This window comes from Pongo abelii, chromosome 19, assembly GCF_028885655.2.
Source record: "Pongo abelii isolate AG06213 chromosome 19, NHGRI_mPonAbe1-v2.0_pri, whole genome shotgun sequence".
Taxonomy (NCBI): Eukaryota; Metazoa; Chordata; class Mammalia; order Primates; family Hominidae; genus Pongo; species Pongo abelii.
This window is the reverse complement of record NC_072004.2, coordinates 51,020,572-51,045,290: the sequence shown is the minus strand read 5'-3', so window position 1 is coordinate 51,045,290 and position 24,719 is coordinate 51,020,572. Positions and strand designations below refer to the sequence as shown.

The following is a 24,719-nucleotide window of genomic DNA, read 5'->3' as shown; positions in this document are numbered from 1 at the left end:
TATATACGTAAATTGTGTGTTGAGGGGGTTTGGTGTACAGATTATTTCATCACCCAGGTAATAAGCAGAGTACCCAATAGGTAGTTTTTTTAAATCCTCACCCTCCTCTCCCACTTCACCCTTGAGTAGGCCCTGGTGCCTGCTGTTCCCTTGTGTCCATATGTACTCAATGTTTAGCTTCCACTTATAAGTGAGAACATGCAGTATTTGGTTTTCTGTTCCTGTGTTAGTTTGCTTAGGATAGTGGCCTAAGCAAAGATGAAGAAAGAAAGAGAAGAAAGAAAAAAAGAAAGAAGAAAGAGAAAGAAAGAAGAAAGAAAGAAAAAAAGGAAAGGAAGAAGGAAAGAAGAAAGAAAAGAAAGAAAGAGAGAAAGAAAAGAGAGAGAAAGAAAGGGAGAGAAAGAAAAGCCATGGTGTTACAGTCTTGATCTTTGGGAAACCGAGTCTGAGTCTTTGAGACTGAGTCTTGTGCTGTTGCCCAGGCTGGAATGTAGTGGCCTGATCTCGGCTCACTGCAAGCTCCGCCTCCTGGGTTCACGCCATTCTCCTGCCTCAGCCTCCTGAGTAGCTGGGAGTACAGGTGCCCATCACCATGCCCGGCTAATTTTTTGTATTTTTAGTGGAGACGGGGTTTCAGCGTGTTAGCTAGGATGGTCTCCATCTCCTGACCTTGTGATCCATCCTCTGCAGCCTCCTAAAGTGCTGGGATTACAGGCATGAGCCACCACTCCTGGCCTACTCTTCTTTTTTCTTTCTCAAAGAGGAGTGGGGTTAGGGGTGAGCAGACGGGTTAGAGTAGTAGACCTAAAGGCAAATAGAGATCTTGATCCAATTATCCTCATTCCCCTCATTTGCCCAACTTCACACACTCCTGTATTCAGGGCCTTTGTAATCTTCACCTTCTGTACAGGTGCCCAGCAGCTGTCAAACCAGCCAGGGCTTAACATAAGCACGGGCGTTCCCTATGGACTGGTTAGGACACACCCACATCCTTAGATTACACATTTTGTCTGTAACATAGATAAACTCATTACTAGGTATACAATTCTCTTTTGTTTTGTTTTGCTGTGCTTTATTTTTGAGACAGGGTCTCATTCTGTCACCCAAGCTGGAGTGCAGTGGCACAATCACCACTCACTGCAGCCTGGACTTTCCTGGGCTCAGGTGATCCTCCCACCTCAGCCTCCTGAGCAGTTGGGACTACAGGTGTGCATCACCACTCCCAGCCAATTTTTTTTTGGTATTTTTTGTAGAGACAGGGTTTCACCATGTTGCCCAGGCTGGTCTCGAACTTCTGGGCTCAAGCAATCCACCTACCTTGGCCTCCCAAAGTGCTGGGATTACAGGTGTGAGCCACTGCACCCAGCTCAATCTTGTTTTTATACTAGAAGAACTTTCTCTACCTGGGTTTTCCAAACTTGATTCTTACTTTTTCTTTTTGTCCTGTTCTTTTATTGGTCCAAGAAAATATCCTGAAATCTTTATTTCTTCTCCATTCCCTCCTTGTTCTAGGACAGACTAGCCCTATCCCTTTCCTGAATTAAGTCCAAGTACAACTGGTCTTTGAGTGTGGAATAGTTCCTAGCAGTCAATCAGTCAACGGTTTCTCTTTGTGATCACACTCTATGTTTATTCTGGAGACTACAGCATGGAAAGAAAATGGACTTTGGAGTCAGATGAATCTTGATTGAAATCTTGGCATTGCTACTCATCAGCTCTGTGGCACTGAGCACATCAGTGGACCACTCTCTGATCCTCAATTGCCTTATCTGTAAAATGAGATTACACATCCCTGCTCAGGGTTATGGTAGGATTAGATATAATATGTGTAAGACAGCTTTCCCAGTGCCTGGTACATGGTAAGTGTCCAATAAGAAGTTACAAATGTTCATGAGTCACTCTACTGGGTCCCTCTGCACATCCAATGCTGGACTCTTCATTCCCAAGGAAACATATAGGGCACAAAAGTCAGTGGCACTCAGCTCAGCAGAAGAAGGCACAGGAAAGGGATGGGGGAGTCCTGGCTTTTGCTTTGTCCTTGGGTCCAGGCTTGTGGCCAGCCTGGAAAGACTGACATGAACCCTCCAGCATCTGGGGGTGCCAACCACCAAGAGCAGCACAGTTCTTGTCTACAAGCCACTTGTAGCAGGTGTGAACATTTCATCTTTTCCTCTGAGGTTTGCAACTCTCTCCCCAGTCTCGGTCACTGCCTTTGGTTGTACCACTTCCCTTTTCTTCTCGCCTGCACCTCCCTCATCTTTCCTCTCTGATGACATCGCCCTGGGGAAGAGAAGCTGAGAGGAACTCCTCACTCAGCTAGCTTCAGGAACCATGACATCATCTCTACCATGGGAATTCCACTCACTCTCCTGTGCCCCCACATTTGTCCTAGGCCTCAGAGTCCCTATAAAGAGAGATTCCCAACTCAGTATCAGCACAGGACACAGCTGGGTTCTGAAGCTTCTGAGTTCTGCAGTCTCACCTCTGAGAAAACCTCTCTTCCACCAACACCATGAAGCTCTACGTGACTGTCCTGTCTCTCCTCATGCTAGTAGCTGCCTTCTGCTCTCCAGCGCTCTCAGCACCAAGTAAGTCTACTTTTGCAGCTGCTATTTCGAGTCAAGCTGTAGGCAGAGTCTTTTTTTCTAGTTGTGGCTGGTCAAACAGTGGAATCTTGGGATGGGACAAAAGGCAGCTAGGAAGATTGCCACATAGTCTGCTGCTAAATGTAGAGTCTAGTAGATATTCAATAACATTGAAATTCCTATTTTCTTAAGAATTAGCGACCAGCAGAGGAAAAGCGTGGGCTGGAAGTCAGACTGTTGAATTGGCTCTGCCTCTAATTACTGGTTCAAGCAAGCCCCTGTCCCTCTCTGTGCCTTGGTTTCCCCATCTGTCACATGAAGACAGCGCAATGTGTTCTGAGACTGAATCCAGTTCCAATCTTCTAGATTTCTTTCTCATTCTTCTCTGAAGATCCACTATTCAGAATAAGACTCCTGCTCATGTTAGGTGGGAATGGATACAAGGGACCATATTTGGGGTTCTGGTAGCTCCACAGGGATGCTCAATGAAGATGCAAAATTAGAAGTCAAAATAAACAGCTCCCATGTGCAGTGTTGATCTCACCCTGGCCTTTCCTTTCAGTGGGCTCAGACCCTCCCACCGCCTGCTGCTTTTCTTACACTGTGAGGAAGCTTCCTCGCAACTTTGTGGTAGATTACTACGAGACCAGCAGCCTCTGCTCCCAGCCAGCTGTGGTGTGAGTATCAACCCCTGGGCTGCCCTGGGAGGCAAGGGTGAGGGCTGGATTTTAAAAGGAGGCCTGTTTTGGGGAGGGGGTGATTGAGCAGTGGGGAAACAGCTCTCAGGGCTGAAGCCTTCCATGAGAGCAGTGAGGACACAGGTCATGAACTCACTTTTCAAGTGCTGAAGGCGGCAGAGTGGCAGCCGAGAGAGAAGGGGGTTCCTGGGGAGGAAGTTATCCAGAGGACAGGGAAGCAGGGGAAGGCAGACAGGTCCCATGAGATATGGACTAATTCCTTAAACCATGCTAGAAAGACATGTGGAAAAGTCACTGCCAGGTTGGCAGGGAATGGGGCGATCTATTCATATTGATTGCAATGCCCATTGGTTCCTAATCCGGGCAACCCCTGGGGCCCACAGCTAAATCCAGTGGGTGGAAGTTACAGGGAGTCTGCTTCCAGTGCTGCTCCAGGAAGGATCCCATGCACCAGAGCTGCCCCACCTGGACCATGGTCAGGCAGAGGAAGATGCCTACCACAGGCAAAGGATAAAGCCAGATGACCTCAAAGGTCCCATGGGATTCTAATCTGTCTGCTCCTTGTTCTACAGATTCCAAACCAAAAGAGGCAAGCAAGTCTGCGCTGATCCCAGTGAGACCTGGGTCCAGGAGTATGTGTATGACCTGGAACTGAACTGAGCTGCTCAGAGACAGGAAGTCTTCAGGGAAGGTCACCTGAGCCTGGATGCTTCTCCATGAGATGCATCTCCTCCATACTCAGGACTCCTCTCCGCAGTTCCTGTCTCTTCTCTTAATTTAATCTTTTTTATGTGCTGTATTATTGTATTAGGTGTTATTTCCATTATTTGCATTTGTTTAGCCAAAGGATAAGTGTCCCCTATGGGGATGGTCCACTGTCACTGTTTCTCTGCTGTTGCAAATACATGGATAACACCGTTAATTCCATGTGTTTTCATAATAAAACTTTAAAATAAAATGCAAACATTTTCTTTGTGATTTTAATTTGATTTGGGGGTAAAAGGAATTGCCTGGTACTATTGGGCAGTAGGGCAAGCTACAGTTTCCAAAAGCAGTAAGAATGAGCAATTGCTGAGTCCTTAATATGAGCTCTGGGCTGAACGCTCTTAATACATGATCTCACTGCATACTTTCAACAAGAGTTTCAACACCTTTATGAAGTAGGGACTGTTGCCCCCAGTTTCACAGTTAAGGAAACAGAGGTACAGAGAGGTGAAGTGAGGCTTGTAGGTCTGCTTGGGGAGTGTCATGAAAGAATGCCTTAAAAAAGGAGGTTATCATTTCAACATCTTGGGGGGGGAGTTGTAAAGAGGGGAAGCAGCACAGCAAAGGGGGAAGAAGAGTTAGAAAAGTGACTTCATCATCTTATTATCAGCATAACATTGGGAAAATCATCTTGCCTTATTAGACCTCAGTGTTCACACCTGTGAAATGGAGATAATATTAACCACTTTGAAGGGCTGTTACGAGGTGATGTGTAAAGCACCCATCATGGGACTGGGCACCTGGAAGATTCTCTCCTTCCCTCTCTGAGCCTCAGCCTTTTCACTTAAAATGGACCTAACAATTGTCAGTATCATCATGAGGATCAGTTAGTTGACAGATCAGCACTCTAAAGCCCAAGCTACTGTGAGGTGTTGTCATGATGACAGAACGATAGAGGTCTCGTTTTGTTTGGAAGTGTTGCAGGAGTAACCTAAAGTCACTTCTACTTAATTATCCTTCAATCAGAACTGCCTATTCCATGGGTCAGAGACTACACGGCTCTGAAATAGAATTACATGCACAATAAAGCCTGATCCACAGGACATAGACTCATGGTCTACTAAAGCTAAAAGGAAACTTTAGACCATCTGGTCCAACCCTCTCATTTTATGGAAACTGAGGGAGAAGGCCTGGGAAGTAACTTGCCACATGCCACTCAGTGAGTGCGTAGCAGAGCAGGACCCGGGCCAGTGCCAGCTCCCAAGCTGAGGCCCTTTCCTGCACACATTCCCTAGTGATGCACCTCTGTGGTCCTCAAAAGGGAGATCAGTTGAGTAAGGACAAGGCAAAGACTACCTTGAAAATCATTCGAGTGTTCTTAGTCCTATGCAAAAGCAGAACTGGGGCCCTGTACTTCTCTGGGGTCAACAGACACAATTCCTTTCCTTGTCCTGCCCTTAGTGACCCCCATCATTCCAGAGCCCCAGTGGAAACTTCTTTCAGATTCTGTGGGGACTGAGAGAAGGAGGTTAGGGGGCAGAGCTTATCCAAAACAGGTGTGGAAAGAGGCTAGCAGCAAAGAATGTGCCTGGCCATTGTTTCTGCTTTCATTTGCCTAGATCTGAGCTGTCTAATATGTTAGCCACTGGCCAAAGTGGCTATTTACATTTTCATTACATTTAATTAAATGAAATAAAATTCAAAATTTAGTTCCTGAGTCACACTAGTCACATTTCAAGTGCTCAGTAGCCCTTGGTAACATGGCTAGTTACCATGTTAGACAGCATGGATTATGGACTTTCTGTCCATCATTGCAGAAAGTTCTGTTGGAGAGCAGTCTCCTAGAATGTTCTCAGAGCCTAAAGAGATTGAAGGGAGGGGCAGTTGGGATGGTCTGTAAGATTAAGGTGCAGATTTGGAGAAAGATACACAATTCTATTCTGAGGGGATGGGATGGGAGAGAGAATGGATGACCCCAGGCCAGAGACAAGGTATAGATCACGATGGTAGCTGAATAATGGCCCCCAAGACATCCACATCCTATTCCCCAGAATCTGTGAATGTCACTTTGTATGGCAAAAGGGACTTTGGAGATATGATCAAGTTACGGATCTTGAGATGGAGTGATTACCTTGAATTATCTGGTCAGGCCCTAAATGTAGTTGTGAGTGTCCTTACAAGAGGGAGGAAGAGAAAAATTTGGTAATAGAGGAGAAGATAGCAATGTGACAGCAGAAGCAAGATGCTATGCTGCTAGCTTGGAAGATGGAAGAAGAGGCCAGGAGCGAAGAGGTGTTAGGATGCAGCTCTAGAAGCTGGAAAAGGCAAGGAAATTGTTCCTCCCCTAGAGCCTCCAAAGGGAGTGTGGCCCAGTGAATCTAATTTCAGACTTCTCACCTCCAGAACTTTTAGAGAATAAATATGTGGTTATAAGACACTAAGTGTGTGGTAATTTTTTGCAGCAGCAATAGGAAACAAATACAACCACCAACTGATGTGTCACCGATAGTGACCCCCAATAGCTCAGTGTGGCAGGAAAGGGAGCATTCTAGAGGGTGAGCCAAACCTTCCTGCAGGAGGAACCCAGGATGAGAGGGACACACCTCAAAGAGATGAACTATAATGAGGAGAGGCATCCCAAGAGGAGATCTGCTTCAGCAACTGAGTTCTGAGGCTGACGCTTGATCCAGGGTCCAAGACCCTTAGGAAGCATGCCTCTTCTTGAGACATCTAGGGTGCTCTGAGGGGTCCTGGATTCCTGTCTGGGAAAGAGTCCATCCTCTCATCTGTCAGATGCAGCCCAGAGCAAAACCATGACCTGTCTCTGGTTCATTGTTGAGCAGGCAGGGTTAGAGCCAGAATCTGGGTCTTCTCCCTCATGATGGAGTCCCTTCCCAATCCTCCCTGCCCCTCAGCTAATGGAAAAGGAGGAGCTCAGCTCCACAGAGGCAAGGCCACCAGGGAAGGCTGCAGGAGGCCTGGGCAGCCTCATGAAGAAATGCTTCACCAGGAATTGCAAACAGCAGAATGGAATCTTCGAAGTGGGGCAATGTGAGACTTCACCTGTTGCACAATATGAGACTGCTTTTTCCTTTCTCTTCTTTTCATACAACTTCCTTTTCTCACCCTGAGCCCAGAGAGCTGGAATCTGCTTACTTGACGTTCCAGTTGAGGTTTCTCCAGGTTTCTGGGTGGGGGCAAAAGCCAGAATAGACAAAACAGGACACTCAAAAGGAACTATGGATTATGGAGCAACTTCTAGACACCTGGCCTATTTTCCTAGTCCTTTCAGTGCCCACCTCCCCCAGCCCACTCTCCAGATGGGAGTCCATTTCCTTATGTACATGTTTCTTTAGGACATGTTCATGCAAACATGTCTTTATCCCCCATCCCACCTCAACCTGGAATCCTCCATCATGCTCCCATTGACACAGGCATTTTCCTCCAAGGAGGCCAGGAGCCGAGCAAGCAGAGGCAGGGATCAAGGGAGCAAGATGAGCTGAGGATGGTGACATAGCCACAGTTCTTCCTGGGGGCTGAGACCAGCGACCAGGTGGCAGTCCCGTACTGCAGCCTGCATTCACCCTTTACAGACTTGAGGGCCTTAAAACCCTCTCTTTCCCACTTATCTCTACCTTTTCTCCCTTCTAAACTCCTTCTCTCTTGGGTTCCCAACTGAGTCTAGCATACAGGAAAACAGGAAAATAGAAGAAAAGAATTGACAGACAAAATCATGGCTGCATTTTTCTACCTTTTAAATAGTTTCATTTTTAGATACAGTCAACATTTTGAATATGTGGGTTCCAAATCTGTGGATTCAACCGATGATGGATGGAAAATATTTGGGGAAGAAAAAAACACAATAGGCCAGGTTTAGTGGCTCACACCTGTAATCCCAGCACTTTGGGAGGCTAAGGTGGGAGGAATATTTGAGCTTAGGAATTCTAGACCAGCTTGGGCAACATAACAAGACCCCTTCTCTACAAAAGTACCAAAATTAGCTGGGTGAGGTGGCACATGCCTGTAGTCCCAGCTACTTGGGAGGCTGAGGCAGGAGGATCTCTTGAGCCCAGGAGGCGGAAGTTACAAACAGCTGAGATGACATGATTGCACTCCAGCCTGGGCACTAGAGAAATATTCTGTCTCAAAAACTAAAAAAGAAAAAAGAAAAACAAATAAAAAACAGTGCAGTATAACCATGATCTACATTTACATTTATTAATAGCATTTACATTGTTTAGGTATTCTAAGTAATCTAGAGATTAAAGTATATGGGAGGATGTTCATAGGTTATGGGCAAATACTATGCTACGTCAGAGACTAGAGCATGTGTAGATTTTGGAAGCCATGAGAATTCCTAGAACCAATCCCCTGTGGATACCAAGGGATGTCTCTCTATGATAAGTGTGTAAAATATATATATTCAGAAGGAATGAGAAAATCAAAATTAATTTTTTTCAGGGAAGATGGGCTTGATGGGACTTGATGGAGGATGGTCTGGGAGACTCTCCCCTTCTATGGAAAAATTCCCAACTGGGAGACCAGCACAGCTGCAGGGAAATAATTTCTTCAGGCAGTGTTAGCTGCTTCTAAATCTCAGGACCCTATGTCCCTGGGCTCCTCAAGGAGACGTTTGTTATTTATAGTGGCTCCTGATTCATTTCCTTAGGGGGTCCTCTTGTCTTTCTGCTAGGGACTTGGAAAAGGAGAGATGGGCCTAGCCTCCCAGCCTACATCTTTCTCCTCTGCTGGTTGTTTCCTTGTGATCTTGTAAGTTAACACTTAATAAATCCCATATGGGGATCCCATATGCAGGTCCTGAAGGCCAAGTAAGTTACATGAGGACATGGCTCAAATGCCCATGGTCTTCACTCCTGCCACCTGCCTTCTGTCCCCCAGCCTGCACCGATGGCCTCATGGGGAGTTCCCTATGATCAGTTGATGGAGTAAGAGAAGACTAGGGCCAGGTTCACAGACGGTTCTGTACAATACGCAGGCACCACCCAAAAGTGGACAGCTGCAGCACTACAGCCTCTTTCTAGGACATCCCTGAAGGATAGCAGTGAAGGGGAATGTTCCCAGTGGGCAGAATTTTGAGCAGTGCACCTGGTTGTGCACTTTGCATGAAAGGAGAAATGGACAAATATGCAATTATATACTGATTCCTGGGCTGTAGCCAATGGCTTGGCTGGATGGTCAGGGACTTGGAAGAAGCATGATTGGAAAATTGGTGACAAAGAAATTTGGGGAAGAAGTATGTAGATGGACCTCTCTGAATGGTCAAAAACTGTGAAGATATTTGTATCTCATGTGAGTGCTCGAGTGACCTCAGTGGAGGGGGAGTTTAACAATCAAGTGGAGAGGATAAGCCGTAATGTGGACATTACTCAGCCTCTTTCCCCAGCCACCCCTGTCACCACCCAATGGGCCCATGAACAAAGTGGCCATGGTGGCAGGGATGGAGGCTACACATGGGTTCAGCAAGATAGACTTCCACTCACCAAGACTGACCCGGCTATGGCCACTGCTGAGTGTCCAATTTGCCAACAGAAGAGACCAACACTGAGCCCTCAATATGACACCATTCCTCGGGGTGATCAGCCACCTGGTGGCAGGTTGATTATATTGGACCTCTTCCATCATGGAAAGGACAGAGGTTTGTCCTCACTGGAATAGACACTTACTCCTGATATGGGTTTGCCTATCCTGTATGCAATGCTTCTGCCAAGACTACCATCCGTGGACTCATGAAATTGCCTTATCCACCAGCATGGTATTCCACACAGCATTGCCTCTAACCAAGGCACTCACTTTACAGCTAAAGAAGTGTGGCAGTGGGCTCATGCTCATGGAATTCACTGGTCTTACCATGTTCCCCATCATCCTGAAGCAGCTGGGTTGACAGAATGGTGGAATGGACTTTTGGAGTCACTATGACAATACTTTGCAGGGCTGGGGCAAGTGGCACCACTCACCATCACCCCTACTGATCCACTAGCAAAATTTTTGCTTCGTGTTCGCACAACACTATGTTCTGCTGGCCTAGAAGTCTTAGTTCCAGAGGGAGGAACGCTGCCATCAGGAGACACAATGATGATACCATTAAACTGGAGGTCAAGATTGCCACCTGGACACTTTGCGCTCCTCCTACCTTTTAGTCAACAGGCTAAGAAGGGAGTTACAGTGTTGGCTGGGGTAACTGACCCAAACTATCATGATGAAATCAGACTACTAGTCCATGACAGAGGTAAGGAGGAGTATGCATGGAACACAGGAGATCCATTGGGTGTCTCTTAGTATTATTATTCCCTGTGATTAAGGTCAATGGGAAACTACAACAGCCCAATCCAGGCAGGACTGCAAATGACCCAGAGCCTTCAGGAATGAAGGTTTGGGTCACTCCACCAGGAAAACAAACAAACAAACAAAACCACCACCACCACCACAACAAAAACAAGACCTACTGAGGTCCTTGCTGAAAGCAAAGGGAATACAGAATGGGTAGTAGAAGACGGTAGTTATCAATACCAGCTACAACCACCAGCTGTAGAAATGAGCACTGTACCTGTCATGAGCATTTCCTCCTTCTTTTGTTAAAAACATGTTTGTGCATGTATAGACTTGTACTAAGAAAATATCTTCATTTTATTTCCTTTTCTTTTATTATGTGACATAAGATTTATTGGCTTCATATCAGCATTTAAGTATTGTTCACTTTATGTAACAGTATTTGGGTTGGGGATTGGTGTGTTTCCGGTTGTACAAAGGATAATTGTATTATGTTACATGTAATTATGACCTCATTACTGTCTTTATTTGAAGATCATGTATGATCTCAGGAGATGTGTATGGGTTCAAGTTGACAAGGGGTGGACTTGTGGTGGTTAATACTGAGTGTCAACTTGATCGGATTGAGGGACAAAAAGTATTAATCCTGGGTGTGTCTGTGGGTGTTGCCAAAAGAAATTAACACTTGAGTCAGTGGACTGGGGAAGGCAGATCCACCCTTAATCTGGTGGGTGCAATCTAATCAGCTGCCAGTGAATATAAAGCAGGCAGAAAAATGTGAAAAGGAGAGATGGGCCTAGCCTCACAGCCTACATCTTTCTGCCATGCTGGATGCTTCCTGCCTTCGAAAATCGGACTCCAAGTTCTTCAGTTTGGGGGCTTGGACTGGCCTTCCTTGCTCCTCAGCTTGCAGACAGCCTATTGTGGGACCTTGTGATCATGTAAGTTAATACTTAATAAATCCCCTTTATATCTGTCTGTCTATCTATCTATCTATCTATCTATCTATCTATCTATCTATCTAGCAATCATCTATCTATCCTATTAGTTCTGTCCCTCTAAGAGAACCCTGACTAATACAGTGGCCATGGAATAAAGCCTGCACTACTTGACACTCGCTTTTGGTTTTGTATATTGTCTTCACAGCACTAAACAGGGAAAGACTCCACTTGTATGGGGACCGGCTTTGTTGTATCATATCCAGTTCATTTTCCTAGAAGCAATGAATAATTTCTACCTCTCTTTTATGAACATGTCTGGAGATTCCCTAGCCTTTTAGAAGTGTCAGAGAATGGAACAGCAAATGCAATGATGGGGATTGCCCAAATGATCAGGGCCTTAGGCTTCTAGCCTTTATCCTGAAAGTACTTTAACCGTCTCCTCCTACAGGCCTAGATTTATGAAGCTTTTGACAGCTGTGCTCTGGGACAAATTGAATTCTGACATAAAACACTCTCTTGAGATTTGAAAATGCTACCTTTTCTCCCCTTTACTGTGTTTCCTAAACAAGGGGTTGCTGGAAACATCCTTGGTAAGTTTCATAAAACTGCCTGTTTCATATGATGCTTATAAATTTCATAGTCAATGACTTTCTTGCGCAAAAAAAGTAACTATTTTTCTCCATAATTAAACTTAGCTTTTCAATCTCAATTTCTTTTGGTGGCAGAAATTTAATCTGACCAACAAGGTAAACAAAGTTTCTTGCTGCTGTTTTTTTTCCAATTGAGAATCTTCCATCTCCCATCCTTCTTCCTCTTCTCTCCTCCAGTTCTTCCTAGGGCCCCTCTGCATTCTGGAAGGCTGGAGTATGATTGAGCTGTCAGGAGATGCAGGATTCTCACTCGTGATTGATGCTGACCCCTGATAGCCACAGATACGGTGCATTTCAACCTTTCTGGTCACTGCCGGGTCACTTGTTCTGCCATGTCCTCCTGGGTCAGGGCTGTGATTCTGTCCCCTTTGTGCCACCCTAAGCTTCTCTGAGCCTACCAGGCCAGGGGCTTCTTAGAAAGACTGGTGGTGTTCCCGGGCACACCTCCCTCCTGCCCCTGTGCACCTACAGTCCTGCCTCTTCCCAGGCAGGATGGACACCCTACTGGGGTCATTCTCAGGTGTCTAGCTTTCTGGCTTGCATCTTTCACTTTATTCTCCCATGAATGTGTATCTGATTTTCTCTCAGTATGTGGGAAGCTAGTTCTTAAAAATTCTCATTAATTAAAAAAAATGCATCTATTACTAATGGTATCATCCCTATCCCCATTGTCTTTGGGGGTTTAACCTTAGGAGCACCTTCTCCTTCCCACACTCAAATCCTTTTCTCTCAAAAAGTCCAGATCCTGAAATGCACTTCCAGAACTATTTTGTCTGAGTTAAAAAAAAAAGAAAAAAAGTACTGAGGAACTCAACTGACTTGTTTGTTTAAACTCTATCCACCCTCCCCTGCAGGCAGTGAGCATGGATAATGATGATTGCTGGCAAAACAGTGGAGTGGTAGTGAAGGTTAGAAAGCCAGGGACTGGGGACACTTGTGCTGCCAGGGTGTTGTCTGAGCAATGATGCTGCTTGTGGTGAATTCACATTCACCTCCAGAATGGGTTTCTGGCTTTGCTGAGAAAGGCTTTTATTGGGTGTCATTAGTAATTCTGTCAACGGTGGTGGGGAGGCAGGGGAACTTTCCCTTGTTAGGAATCAAATCAAGAAACCCTCTCTGCGGAATAAGAGCTATGTTCTTTCTAATGTGATATGAAAGCCCTGAATATTTGTTACTGCTTTTACAGAAATGATTAATTCTCCATCTATGTCAGAGAGATTCTCAGACCTGATTTTCAGATGATGGCACTGGGAAATAGGCATCACTGCATGAAGTTGCTACCCCTTGTGCAGGCCTCCCTGGTGGCCTGTATCATTGTAGTGGGTTTCAACTACTAGATTGTGAACCCCACCCCACCCCCAGGTGTGTATCAGGAGCTGGAAGGCAGGGTCTGCAGGGTGGCTGTTGAGAGGGGTGCTGTGTAGCTGAAAAAGAATGAGCTCCAGGGCAGGCTGGAAAAGCAACGAGATTAGCTCAGCCAAATCCAGTCCAGCCACAGCTTTTAGCTGGAGAGCATTGACAAGCTGTCCCAGGATGAAAAGGGGGTTTTAGTGAAGAACATCATTTGGGTGAGAGGCTCATAGGAGTCCTGCAAGACCAGCTAAAGGCTATGTAGGAATTACAGCAAGCTGCAGCATGATGGCCTCCAGTTTCAGAATGGCCAGGCCAACTTGGGGAGCGATGCATCTGACCCAGTGCATTGACTGAATAAAGGAGGCAAAGGAGCTATGTGAGGAGCCCACAGAAGAGGTCACCAAAAAGGGAAATGAAGCTGTAGCTTCCAGACACCTGAGTAGAAAAAAAGGCCAGAGTCAGCAGCTCCAAGCCCTCAGTGAGCCTCAGCCTGGATGGCAGGATGCCGGCTGAGGTGCCAAAGGGGAAGGGAAACAGGCCCAGGAATAGTGAGTCCCAGACACCAATCCCCAGTTCTGAGGTGGCTTTAGATTTGAAGGGACAAAGTGAGAAAGAAGAAACCAATGAGATTCAGGTGGTCACTGAGGAGGAGCCTTGGAGGGACATCCTGGCCAGGAGCAGGTGGTGGAAAACACACCTGTGGCAGGAGAGGCTTTGGGCAAGCTGCAGCACTGGGCCACACCCCACAGGTGCCAGCTGTGGTGTTGGCAAGCCAAGAAGCTCAGGAGACTAGAGGCATTGAGCAGAACCAGCCTGTCCTCCCCAAAAGGCAGGAGGAGGAAGCTGCTCAGGAAGGGAGAAAGCTGCAACCACTGGGAAGAGATGATGACTACAGCATGGATGAAAGTGAGGCAGAATCAGAAGCAGAGGATCAGGCAGCCCTTACAGAGAATGATGAAAACTTGCATGCTTTTAATGCCAAAGATCAGCAAAGAGACACCATAAATCATGATGAACTTTTCATGATCAGCCTTTCACATGGAATCACATACTCTGAATCTAAATGGAATCATGCATTTCACTTCAGGACTGAACAGCGATCACTACCAAATATTCATGAGGGATTGAATACTCAAAAAAACTAAGTAACATATATGTATAGTGGAGTTGTAGTCTGTACTTTATTAGAAAAAATGGAACTGTGTTCAAGACAGTTTTTGGGGGGTGCTTTTGAAGTGTCTAATAAGATGTCAAAATTGGTCAAAGTCTTTTGGTTGATAGGTATTTTGTGAGAAGATCAACACCAAAAATAGAACACAAGCTCACTTTCAAGTAAGGCGACAGTGGTGCTTGTTTATCCTGGGGTATAATTTTGTGTGAAAAAAAAGCAGCCTGTAGGAAAAGTCCCTCTTCCGCTGTGAAGGAGAGGCTGGTTGCAGGTAGAGAACTCTGTCTGGGTTCCCTCTGGAGTTCTCCTCTTCTCCACACATGGAGCAGAGCACTGTTTCCAGCCTGTTATTCCTGTTTCACTGGTACCCACTGAATGACTGGCATATGCACTGTGCACTCCTGACTCTGACACTCAATGGCCTACAACAGCAGTCCCCAACCCCCAGGCCACAGACTGGTACTGGTCCATGACCGGTTAGAAACCGAGCCACACAGCTGGAAGTGAGTGCCGGTTGAGTGAGAAGCTTCATCTGTATTTACAGCCACTCCCCATTGCTGACATTACCGCTTGAGCTCCGCTTCCTGTCAGGTCAGCCTCAGCATTAGATTCTCATACAAGTGCAAACCCTGTTGTGAACTGCGCATGCCAGGCATCTAGGTTGCATGCTCCTTATGAGAACCTAATGCCTGATGATCCGTCACTGTCTCCCATCACCCACAGATGGAACCATGTAGTTGCAAGAAAACAAGCTCAGGGCTCCCACTGATTCTACATTATGGTGAGTTGTATAATTATTTAATTATATATTACAATGTAATTATAATAGAAATAAAGTGCACAATAAATTTAATGCACTTGAATCATCCTGACACAATCCCCCACCCCTTAGTCTGTGGACAAATTGTCTTCAATGAACCCAGTCCCTAGTGCCAAAAAGGTTGGGACCACTGGCCTAGAGCACTGACTGTTTTTTTATTTTTATTTTTATTTCAATAGCTTTTGGGATACCAGGGGTTTTTTGTTACATGGATGAGTTAGAGAGTGGCAAAATCTGAGATTTTAGTGCACCTGTCGCCTGAGTAGTGTATCTTGTACCTAATGTGTAGTATTTTTCCCTAGCACCCCTCTCAGCCTCCCGCTTCTGAGTCTTTAAAGTCCAATATATCACTCTGTTTGCCTTTGCATACTCACAGCTTAGCTCCCACTTATAAGTGAGAACATATGGCTTTTGGCTTTCTGCTCCTGTGTTACTTCATTTAGAATAATGGCCTTCAGCTAAACCCAACTTGCTGCAAAAGACATTATTTTGTTCTTTTTTATGGCTGAGTAGTATTCCATGGTGTATATATACCACGTTTTCTTTATCCACTCAATAGTCGATGGGCACTTAGGTTGGTTCTACATGTTAGCAATTGTGAATTACAGAGCACTGTTCACACAGACATTATTAGCAACAGTTTTAAACAAGTCTAAATACAAAGCTGTTTGTGCAGAATTTTTTTAAAAGGCTACTTGTATAATAACCCTTGTCATTTTTAGTGTACAAAATGCTATTAAGTAATTTGTAATTTGAACATTTCTGGTCTATACGTACTTTGCTTCCTATGTGTGGGCAAAGCAAAATATGCTCTATTAAGTACATATTGCCAAGAAAAGCCATGAGTGGATTAGGCTTTTGACAAAAATGGGACGAAAATGGGCTTACCTGCCACAGAGCACAGTGAGGGAGGCACAGCATCCTGAGATGGAATTTGTTGCAGAGAGATCTGTGCCTACTTTACTAATAGAGTAAAAGAAGGAAAGTTAATTGATGCTGATGGATTTATAAGGTATTACAAATCAGGAATGTTTAGAAAGGCAAGAGCAATACAATAACTGTTTTTGTCATGGTGTACACATTTAGCTTGTGGCGAATGACTCACAAAACTGATTTAAAAATCAAAGGTTGATTTTAAAGCATGAGCAAAGGCTGCAAGACTAAAACACCAAAAGCAATTGCAACAAAAGCCAAAATTGACAAATGGGATCTAATTAAATTAAGAGCTTCTGCACGGCAAAAGAAACTATCATCAGAGTGAACAGGCAACATGCAGAATGGAAGAAAATTTTTGCAATCTATCTATCTGACAAAGGTCTAATATTCAGAATCTACAAAGAACTTGAACAAATTTACAAGAAAAAAACAAACAACCCCATCAAAATGTGGACAAAGGATATGAACATACTCTTCTCAAAAGAAGACATTTATGCGGCCAACAAACGTATGAAAAAATGCTCATCATCACTGGTCATTACAGAAATGCAAATCAAAACCACAATGAGATACTATCTCATGCCAGTTAGAATGGAGATCATTAAAAAGTCAGGAAGCAACAGATGCTGCCATGGCTATGGAGAAATAGGAACGCTTTTACACTGTTGGTGGAAGTGTGAATTAGTTCAACCATTTGTGGAAAACAGTGTAGTGATTCCTCAAGGATCTAGAACTAGAAATACCATTTGACCGATCAATCCCATTACTGGGTATATGCCCAAAGGATTATAAATCATTCTACTATAAAGACACATGCACATGTATGTTTATTGTGGCACTATTTACAATAACAAAGACTTGGAACCAACCCAAATGCCCATCAATAATAGACTGGATAAAGAAAATGTGGCACATATGCACCATGGAATGCTACACAGCCATAAAAAAGAATGAGTTCATGTCCTTTGCAGGGACATGGATGAAGCTGGAAACCATCATCCTCAGCAAACTAACACAGGAACAGAAAACCAAACACCACATGTTCTCACTCATATGTGGGAGTTGAACAATGAGAACACATGGACACAGGGAGGGGAACATCACACACCAGGGCCTGTCAGGGGATGGCGGGCAAGGGGAGGGATAGCATTAGGACAAATACTTAATGCATGAAGGGCTTAAAACCTAGATGACAGGTTGATAGATGCAGCAAACCACTATGGCACATGTATATCTGTGTAACAAATCTGCACATGTATCCCACAACTTAAAGTAAAATAAAAAAAGAAAGAAAATGACTATTTAATCATAGTTTCCAATGATAACAATGGCATTAGGTTTGACTTGAGTTGGTTCCTAAGATTTACAGTAAATAGGCTCTTACCACTTGTGAATGACTGGCAAGGTTGCAGTAATTCTTCCAGTGAGGCTCTCTACAGGAAAAGTGGAAGGATCCACACAGTTCGAGATGCAGGAGCCTCTCTGGGCTTCAGAGAGGAAATGGAGCCCAGAGAAGTTATGGAGCATCCAGCTGGTGAGCTATAGCACCAGAACTCACAGCAGGCTGTGTCACCTCCCTGTGCCCTGTGACCACTGAGGGCAGGCCCTGTTTGCACACATGTGGCGATCTCCAATTTCAATGTTCTCTGTGTGTGGTGTCTTTTTACCTGGTCACTAAGATTTAATGTTTCCACTCAGAAAAGGCAACTGAAGAAGAGTGTATTAGTCAGGGTTCTCTAGAGGGATAGAACTAATGGAACAGCTATATATATAAATGGGAGCTTATTAAATATTAACTCACATGATCTCATGGTCCCACAATAGGCCGTCTGCAGGCTGAGAAGCAAGGAGAGCCAGTCTGAGTTCTGAAACTGAAGAACTTGGAGTCCTATGTTCAAGGGCAGGAAGCATCCAGCATGGGAGCAAGATGTAGGCTGGGAGGCTAGGCCAGTCTCTCTTTTCACATTTTCTGCCTGCTCATATTCTAGCCATGCTGGCGGCTGATTAGATTGTGCCCACCCAGGTTAAGGGTGGGTCTGCCTTTCCCAGCCTACTGACTCAAATCTTTATCTCCTTTGGTGACACCCTCCCAGACACACCCAGGATCAATACTTTGTATCCTTCAATCCAATCAAATTGACCCTCAGTATTAACCATCGCAAAGAGTATGAATGTAGCTCTATAAAATTTTCTGTAAATCCTTTTCCAACCTCCTTTGTGTCCCAGTCGTGGGGATGATATGAATTCTGTCTTGCTTTCCAATTAATAACATTTCTATTCATCTCATGTTTAATTCCTGTGCGTGGAGTTACTGAGAAATAAAAAACTCTGTTAGTTCAACTTAAAAAAAGAAAAGAAAGTGGGAGAGTAAGAGAAGACACCTTGTAGAGGCACATGCTTTAGGTAACACAGAAAGGCAAACAGCCCAACCTGTATTGAGGAGACTTCCTTGGGCAGATCTTTGCCATCTGACTTTTTAAATTTCAGTGTCTCTGACCTATCTAAGTCTCATGCTGGGTGACACTACATCTTGGTGCTTATCCTCAGTTTCTCATGAAACAGGACAAAGATGTAATCTGATCACAGTCTGGAGCTGGTGTGCAGTTAGGCACTGGAAGGATTTGACAGGAATAGGAAGTGATTCTCTGCAACATAAAATTCCAGGAAAAATATAATTCTAGCATATTCAGGAGTCTAAACACACAAGCCATTTCATGCCTAAGGTCCCACGAGCCAGCCTGAAGAAAAAGCAGTGAAACTATGATGACCCCAGATATGAAGGATGAGGTGTGTGGGCTAAGGACATCCAGGGATTCCCAACATCTGCTCAGTCTTCTCTTAATTTTTTACACATGTGTGACGGCTGCTGTGGATACCTAGCCCTTTCAAATGATAATATGTTATAAGACCCTGCCAAATGCCCAAATATGTGATTGTCACCAGAGCTCTGGAAATCTTTTAATGGGAACATTGTTTTGTTTTTCACAAAGAAATAGAGCTTTTATGAAGTTGATAGAGCGTCTGCTCATTCCTGCATGCAGGAACAGCATCTGGGAGCTTTACCCCAACCCCAGCCTAGGAGATTCCACATCAGCGGGCCTGAGGTGGGCTTGAAGCATTTGCAAGGTGTAGACTTCATTTGAGCTTCAGTTTCTTCATTTGTGACATGGGGATTCCAATGGAAATGACCCCACAGGCTAGCGGGGCTTCAGGGAGATGATAGGTATAAAGTGCAAGCCGGGGGCCTGACATACAAGCACATACTTAACAAGTCAACTATTGTCATTATCATTCCCTCCTTAGCAATGTTGCAGCTAAGTGATTGAAATGCATGCCTCAGCAAAACTATCACAGGCCATGAATACCCTGTGCTGTGTACTAGAAACTGCAAATGCTGGAGAAGCAAACACCAGGTGGTATTGTCTTACACAGTTTCTGCTAATTAATTTCTTTATCTAATTGTTGTGAGAGTTCTTTGCTCCATATTCCCAGTTGGGGTAGGTCTCAAGCCTACTCACTTTTCCAGGGGAAAAAGGGAAGCAGCTTCAAGAATACAAAGCAAGAAATATTCCACTAAAAATTTAACTTAAGAAAGCAAGGTAACAAATGCATTGGGCTAATGTGTGAGAAATCGGTGTCTCCTTCACTGTGGGTGGAAGTGTAAGTTGATGTAGTCTTTCCGGAGAACAACTTGTCAATATCTTCCCACTGTACAGTACGTATATCCTTTCTATTTCCATATACAGGCATTCTGGGGAAATACTGATGTATATAGACAAAGAAGCATGTACGAAATCATCCGTATAGTATTGTTTGTGATAGCAAAAAGACTAGAAGCCACCTAAATGTTCAAGAATTAGAGCTTGGATAAATAAAATATGAGCCATTCATATGATGGAATTTTAGATAACAGGAATTTTTTTTATATATTTTTGTTTTTAAGACAGGGTCTTGCTCTGTTGTTGCTCAGACTGGAGTGTAGTGGCATGATTATGGCTCACCATAGCCTCGACCTCCCAGGCTCAAGTGATCCTCCCACTTCAGCCTCCCAAGTCGCTGGGACAGGCATCCCACCATGCCCAGCTAATTCTTAAACTTTTTTGTAGAGACAAGGTCTCACTTTGGTCTCAAACTTCTGGGCTCAGGTGGTCCTCCTGCCTTAGTTTCCCAAAGTGCTGGGATGATAGGTATGAGCCACCACACACAGCTGACACTTATTTTTTAAAAAAGGGGAAAAAAAGACACCTGGAAAGTTCTCCAAGACATAACATTAAGTATATAAAGCAAAATAATACATATCACTTCATTTGTGCAAAAAGTAAATATTTATATAAACACCTGTGTGTATGTAAAAGCATAGGAAAAGGCTTTAGAAAAACACACAGCAAACTACTAATATTGATGATCTCCCAGAAGGTCACTCTGCACATCTATATTGTTTGAATTGTTCATCACGAGTTCATTCATGTGTTTCTCGTATAAAAATGAACTTTTATAATTATTTATTTATTTTTTTGAGACAGAGTCTCACTCTGTAGCCCAGGCTGGAGTGCAGTGGTGTGTTCTCTGCTCAGTGCAAGCTCCACTTCCAGAGTTCACGCCATTCTCCTGCCTCAGCCTCCCGAGTAGCTGGGACAACAGGCACCTGCCACCACGGCCGGCTAATTTTTTGTATTTTTATTTTTACTAGAGACGGGGTTTCATCGTGTTAGCCAGGGTAGTCTCGATCTCCTGACCTCGTGATCCACCCGCCTCGGCCTCCCAAAGTGCTGGGATTACAGTTGTGAGCCACCACGCCCGGCCAAAAATGAACTTTTAAAGATTATGTTACCTAAGTTAACACGGTCATATTTAGGTCACTTTTAGAGAGGGACATTGGAGGCCTCTCCTTGCTGACAGTGCTCTGGAGGGTCCTCCTGCAGGCTCTTTGGGGCTGTCCTGCCTGGCCCCACTCCCTCACCAAGGCCAGGCTACTCATCAGCCTAGAATACAGAAAGCCACTTTGGACTTGGATTTGGGCTTGCCCTTTGCTGTCCTCTGTGCTGCCTGGGGTCATTGCCCTCCATCCTGTACTGTGCTGCTGACACAGGATTTTTCTCAGACCTGCTTCACCAGCTGGAGACCTCCATGGCTGGTGCCACTCCTGCCCGGGCCTCACTTGGTCCTGGGCTCACTGCAGGAGCTACCTCACCCACTCGGCCCAGCAGGCTGTGCTTGGCTTGTGCTCCTGCTCAGATCCTGTGCTCACTGCAGGATCCACACTCAGCCTGCAGCTGGGTTGCGCATGCCACAACCTACTTCCACCTTGGGTACCAGTGTCTGGTTAAGAGGAACGCAGCGGTGCATGAACGGGGATGTCAGCAACCCCCGAAGCCCCAGAGGGGGTGTTACAGCATGCTAACAGCTCTTTTAGTCCTGTTGTCCCACTCCAGTCCATGGCTCTAGGACTGGCCTGGCTCTGCTGCTGCCTCCTGTCATGTGGGGCAGCTGCCCTCCTCCAGCAGAGAGCAGAGGACTACAGTGTTATAACCTTTGTTGTATCTGTATTTGGCAGGTCCAAAGTTCTTGTCCCACATCCAAAAAGAATGAGGTTATGCTGACAACCAAAGGATGAGAAGAGTTTTACTGAGTGACAGCTCTCAGCAAAGAGGGGACCCAAGAGGGCAGCCCCCTCTCCAAAATTGGATGGTGTCTTCCCAACTGAAGGCAGGCAGTTCCCTGGTGTGGCTGAGACCGAGACTTTTATGGGCTCAGAATGGGGAGTGCATGCTGATTAGTTTGTGAGTACACAAAAAAGGCTAAAACAAAGGCACCACTCAAAGGTGGGCATGACAGTGTAAAAAATCAATTAGGAAAATGTAGGTATATGTAAAATAGGTGAAGGGTGGGGATCAATTAGAGGAAAGTGTGCCAAATGGGAAAAAAAGCTCTCAATCTGGTCCATGGATTTACCCAACACTTGTAGCTTGGCTTTCAGGCTTTAAACTGTCTTTGGTTTCAAGATGGGGTTTCACTGGAGACCCATCCCTGTCTGCCTAGGAATTTGTCTGCCTCCTGCAGCTATCACTGCTCCATCTCCTCCAGATGCCCTGGTCCCTTCTTCAGACTGAGTCATCTTTCCTGGGTGCTTGCAACTTTAGCACCTCCAAAGATTATGAGATGCCAATGTGAGCTGATTACCAGGGGTGTCCAGTCGGAGCCCTTCTCTTGGCTTGCCTAGTATTTCTGTGCTCCTAGGGTATCTTGTCCAGGCCCCCCATAGGTGGTCATGAGTGCTTGTCCCAGCTCTAACCACCAAGGACAAAGAAGGTGTGGTATTCACCTCCTTATTTTATTTCATTATTATTATTTTTTGAGACAGAATCTCGCTCTGTTGCCCAGGCTGGAGTGCAGTGGCGCGATTTCTGCTTACCACGACCTCCACCTCCCAGGCTCAAGTGATTCTCCTGCCTCAGCCTCCCAAGTAGCTGGGTCTACAGATACAAGTCACCATGCCCAGCTAATTTTTGTATTTTTAGTAGAGATGACGTTTCACTATGTTGGCCAGGCTGGACTCAAACTCCTGACCTCATGATCTGCCCGCCTTGGCCTCCCAAAGTGCTGGGATTACAGGCATGAGCCACCACACCTGGCCTCACCTCCTTCTTTGACTATCATTGGAGTTTTACCTCCACATCTCTTTCACTGAGATTCTGTAATTTGGGTAACAGAGAGGGCAGGGATCCTACTCAGGCTTGTATGGAACATTTAGTGTTCTTCTCTTGTTATTTCATTCACTCTTTAGCTCACCCAAGCAGCCTTTTCTCTAGGAACCTCTTAGTACACAGCAGAGGTCAGCAGCCACCAGGCATCAGGGTGGACCCTGTCTCTCAACCTTCTAGGGTCTCAGCCAGCTTGCAAATTTGAACACCCATCTTCTCAGGGAGTGACTTCACTGTCCACCTGTTACTGCCTCTGTAGTCAAGCAGCGGCCTGAATTTCATACATGCATAGGGATCTCAGCGGGGGGGCTGGTCAGCGGCTCCCAAGCACACATTCACCATCTCTCCTAGAAGCTCTTCAAATCCTCTTGTCACAGAACCTCCAGGAGGCCCCAGATGGGCCCCAGCACACTACACCTGGCTTCATAGCTTGCGCGTTCACTCTGAGGTTCTAAATGACACAGAGACAATTCATTTATTTGGCTGCTTTCCCTAAAGGTATCAGAAAAACCCATGCCATGTTGAAAAAGTGTTCTTGAACGTCTCATGTTTGGCGATTACATCTCCAAGAAAAACTACTGTAATTAGAGAGAAACCAGCTATGAGATAGAACAGGAACTGGCTCACCTGAGGGCACTCCCTGGAGACCTTGTATTTGTATATACATCCTGCCCTACTCTCTCTGCTCCGCCTTCCTTTCTGGTGACATTGAGGGTACAAATTGTTCCAGGTGTGCACAGCACAGCAAAGGCTAACCGGAAGAAGGCACAGTCTTCATTTTGGTGGCTTTTATCACCATGAGGATGAGGTGGCCTGTGCTCACAGTCCTCCTTTCAGGAGTGAGTGTGCTGAGGGGATCCAGCTGAGAGCAGAGAAGTGTCTGGGCCCAGCCATAGGCCTGGGGATGGTCTGACACAGAGGCAGGCGGTGTCCCCACTACATTCATCAGACCCACTTCCTTTGACCTAGAGGAGTGATCACCCTGCATTTTCCATCCTTCTCATCAGATGGGGTTGGGTCTGATGGAAGTTGGATGTGGAGAATAGGGTCACTCCTCTAGGTGGGGGATTGGCCCTCCATGTGGGACTCCAAGGGGGAGCAGCTCTGGGGTGAACACAAGGTATGTGCAGGGTGGGGAGATGGCTTGCTGTGAGCAGAGATTTTATAATATCTTCTTATGAGATGGAAAGAAGGGGGTTATGACAATGCGGATATCATTCCTGCCAAGACTCTACAGACTTCAGAGCAGAAAGAACATTCTCCAAAGGGCCAGACTGTGAAAATGGGGAACTTAGAGTGAGAGTGGAACTGAAGAAGCTGAGGGAAGAACATAGAAGCATGAAGGAAGAAATGGGAGTCCTGCCGACAATGAGGGTTCCTCATTGGCCAGCAGATCAGCATGCTGGTATTGCTGGTCTCTCCAGCCCACCGTGACATCATCACATCATTCTGACCCTGCAGGACAGGCAGAGCTGCTGTCTTCCTTACAGCCACAGTCTTCCTGGGACTAAGTGAGGAAAGGACAGAGCACTACCAAAAAGCCTTCCGTCTTATAACCCAGTGTCCTATGTCTTGCTCTATTTGGTTCATTAAATCTGATTCATCCAGACTATCTCATGAAGTTTTTATCTTTCTTTGACATCAGTAATGATCCTCAGATGTCTTGGAAGCCCCCAGAAGCTCATGCTCCCCTGGAGATAGCAGCTTCTGTGGCTATTCAAGTGTAACTTAGGGGAAAGGCTAAAACAAGTGAAGTCCTTACTTGTGTCCTTCCTGGCAATTTTGACAGGGGATGGGGCATACCACAGAACAGCCCAGCCTCTCTCTGTGGTACCCTGAGGCTTTTCTGCTCCAGGCTTTAGTGCCTCTTCCTA

At 45.4% G+C, this 24,719-nt stretch overlaps 1 protein-coding gene across 1 annotated transcript; it reads left to right on the top strand.

Moving 5' to 3' along the window:
* Positions 1-2,277: 2,277 nt before the first annotated feature.
* LOC100461018 (C-C motif chemokine 4) lies at positions 2,278-4,247 on the top strand. Its single transcript, XM_002834345.5, has 3 exons — positions 2,278-2,588; positions 3,148-3,262; positions 3,856-4,247. Exons 1-3 carry the CDS (start codon positions 2,513-2,515, stop codon positions 3,941-3,943), a joined length of 279 nt encoding a protein of 92 aa, XP_002834391.3. The 5' UTR covers positions 2,278-2,512; the 3' UTR covers positions 3,944-4,247.
* The last annotated feature ends 20,472 nt before the right edge of the window (positions 4,248-24,719 follow it).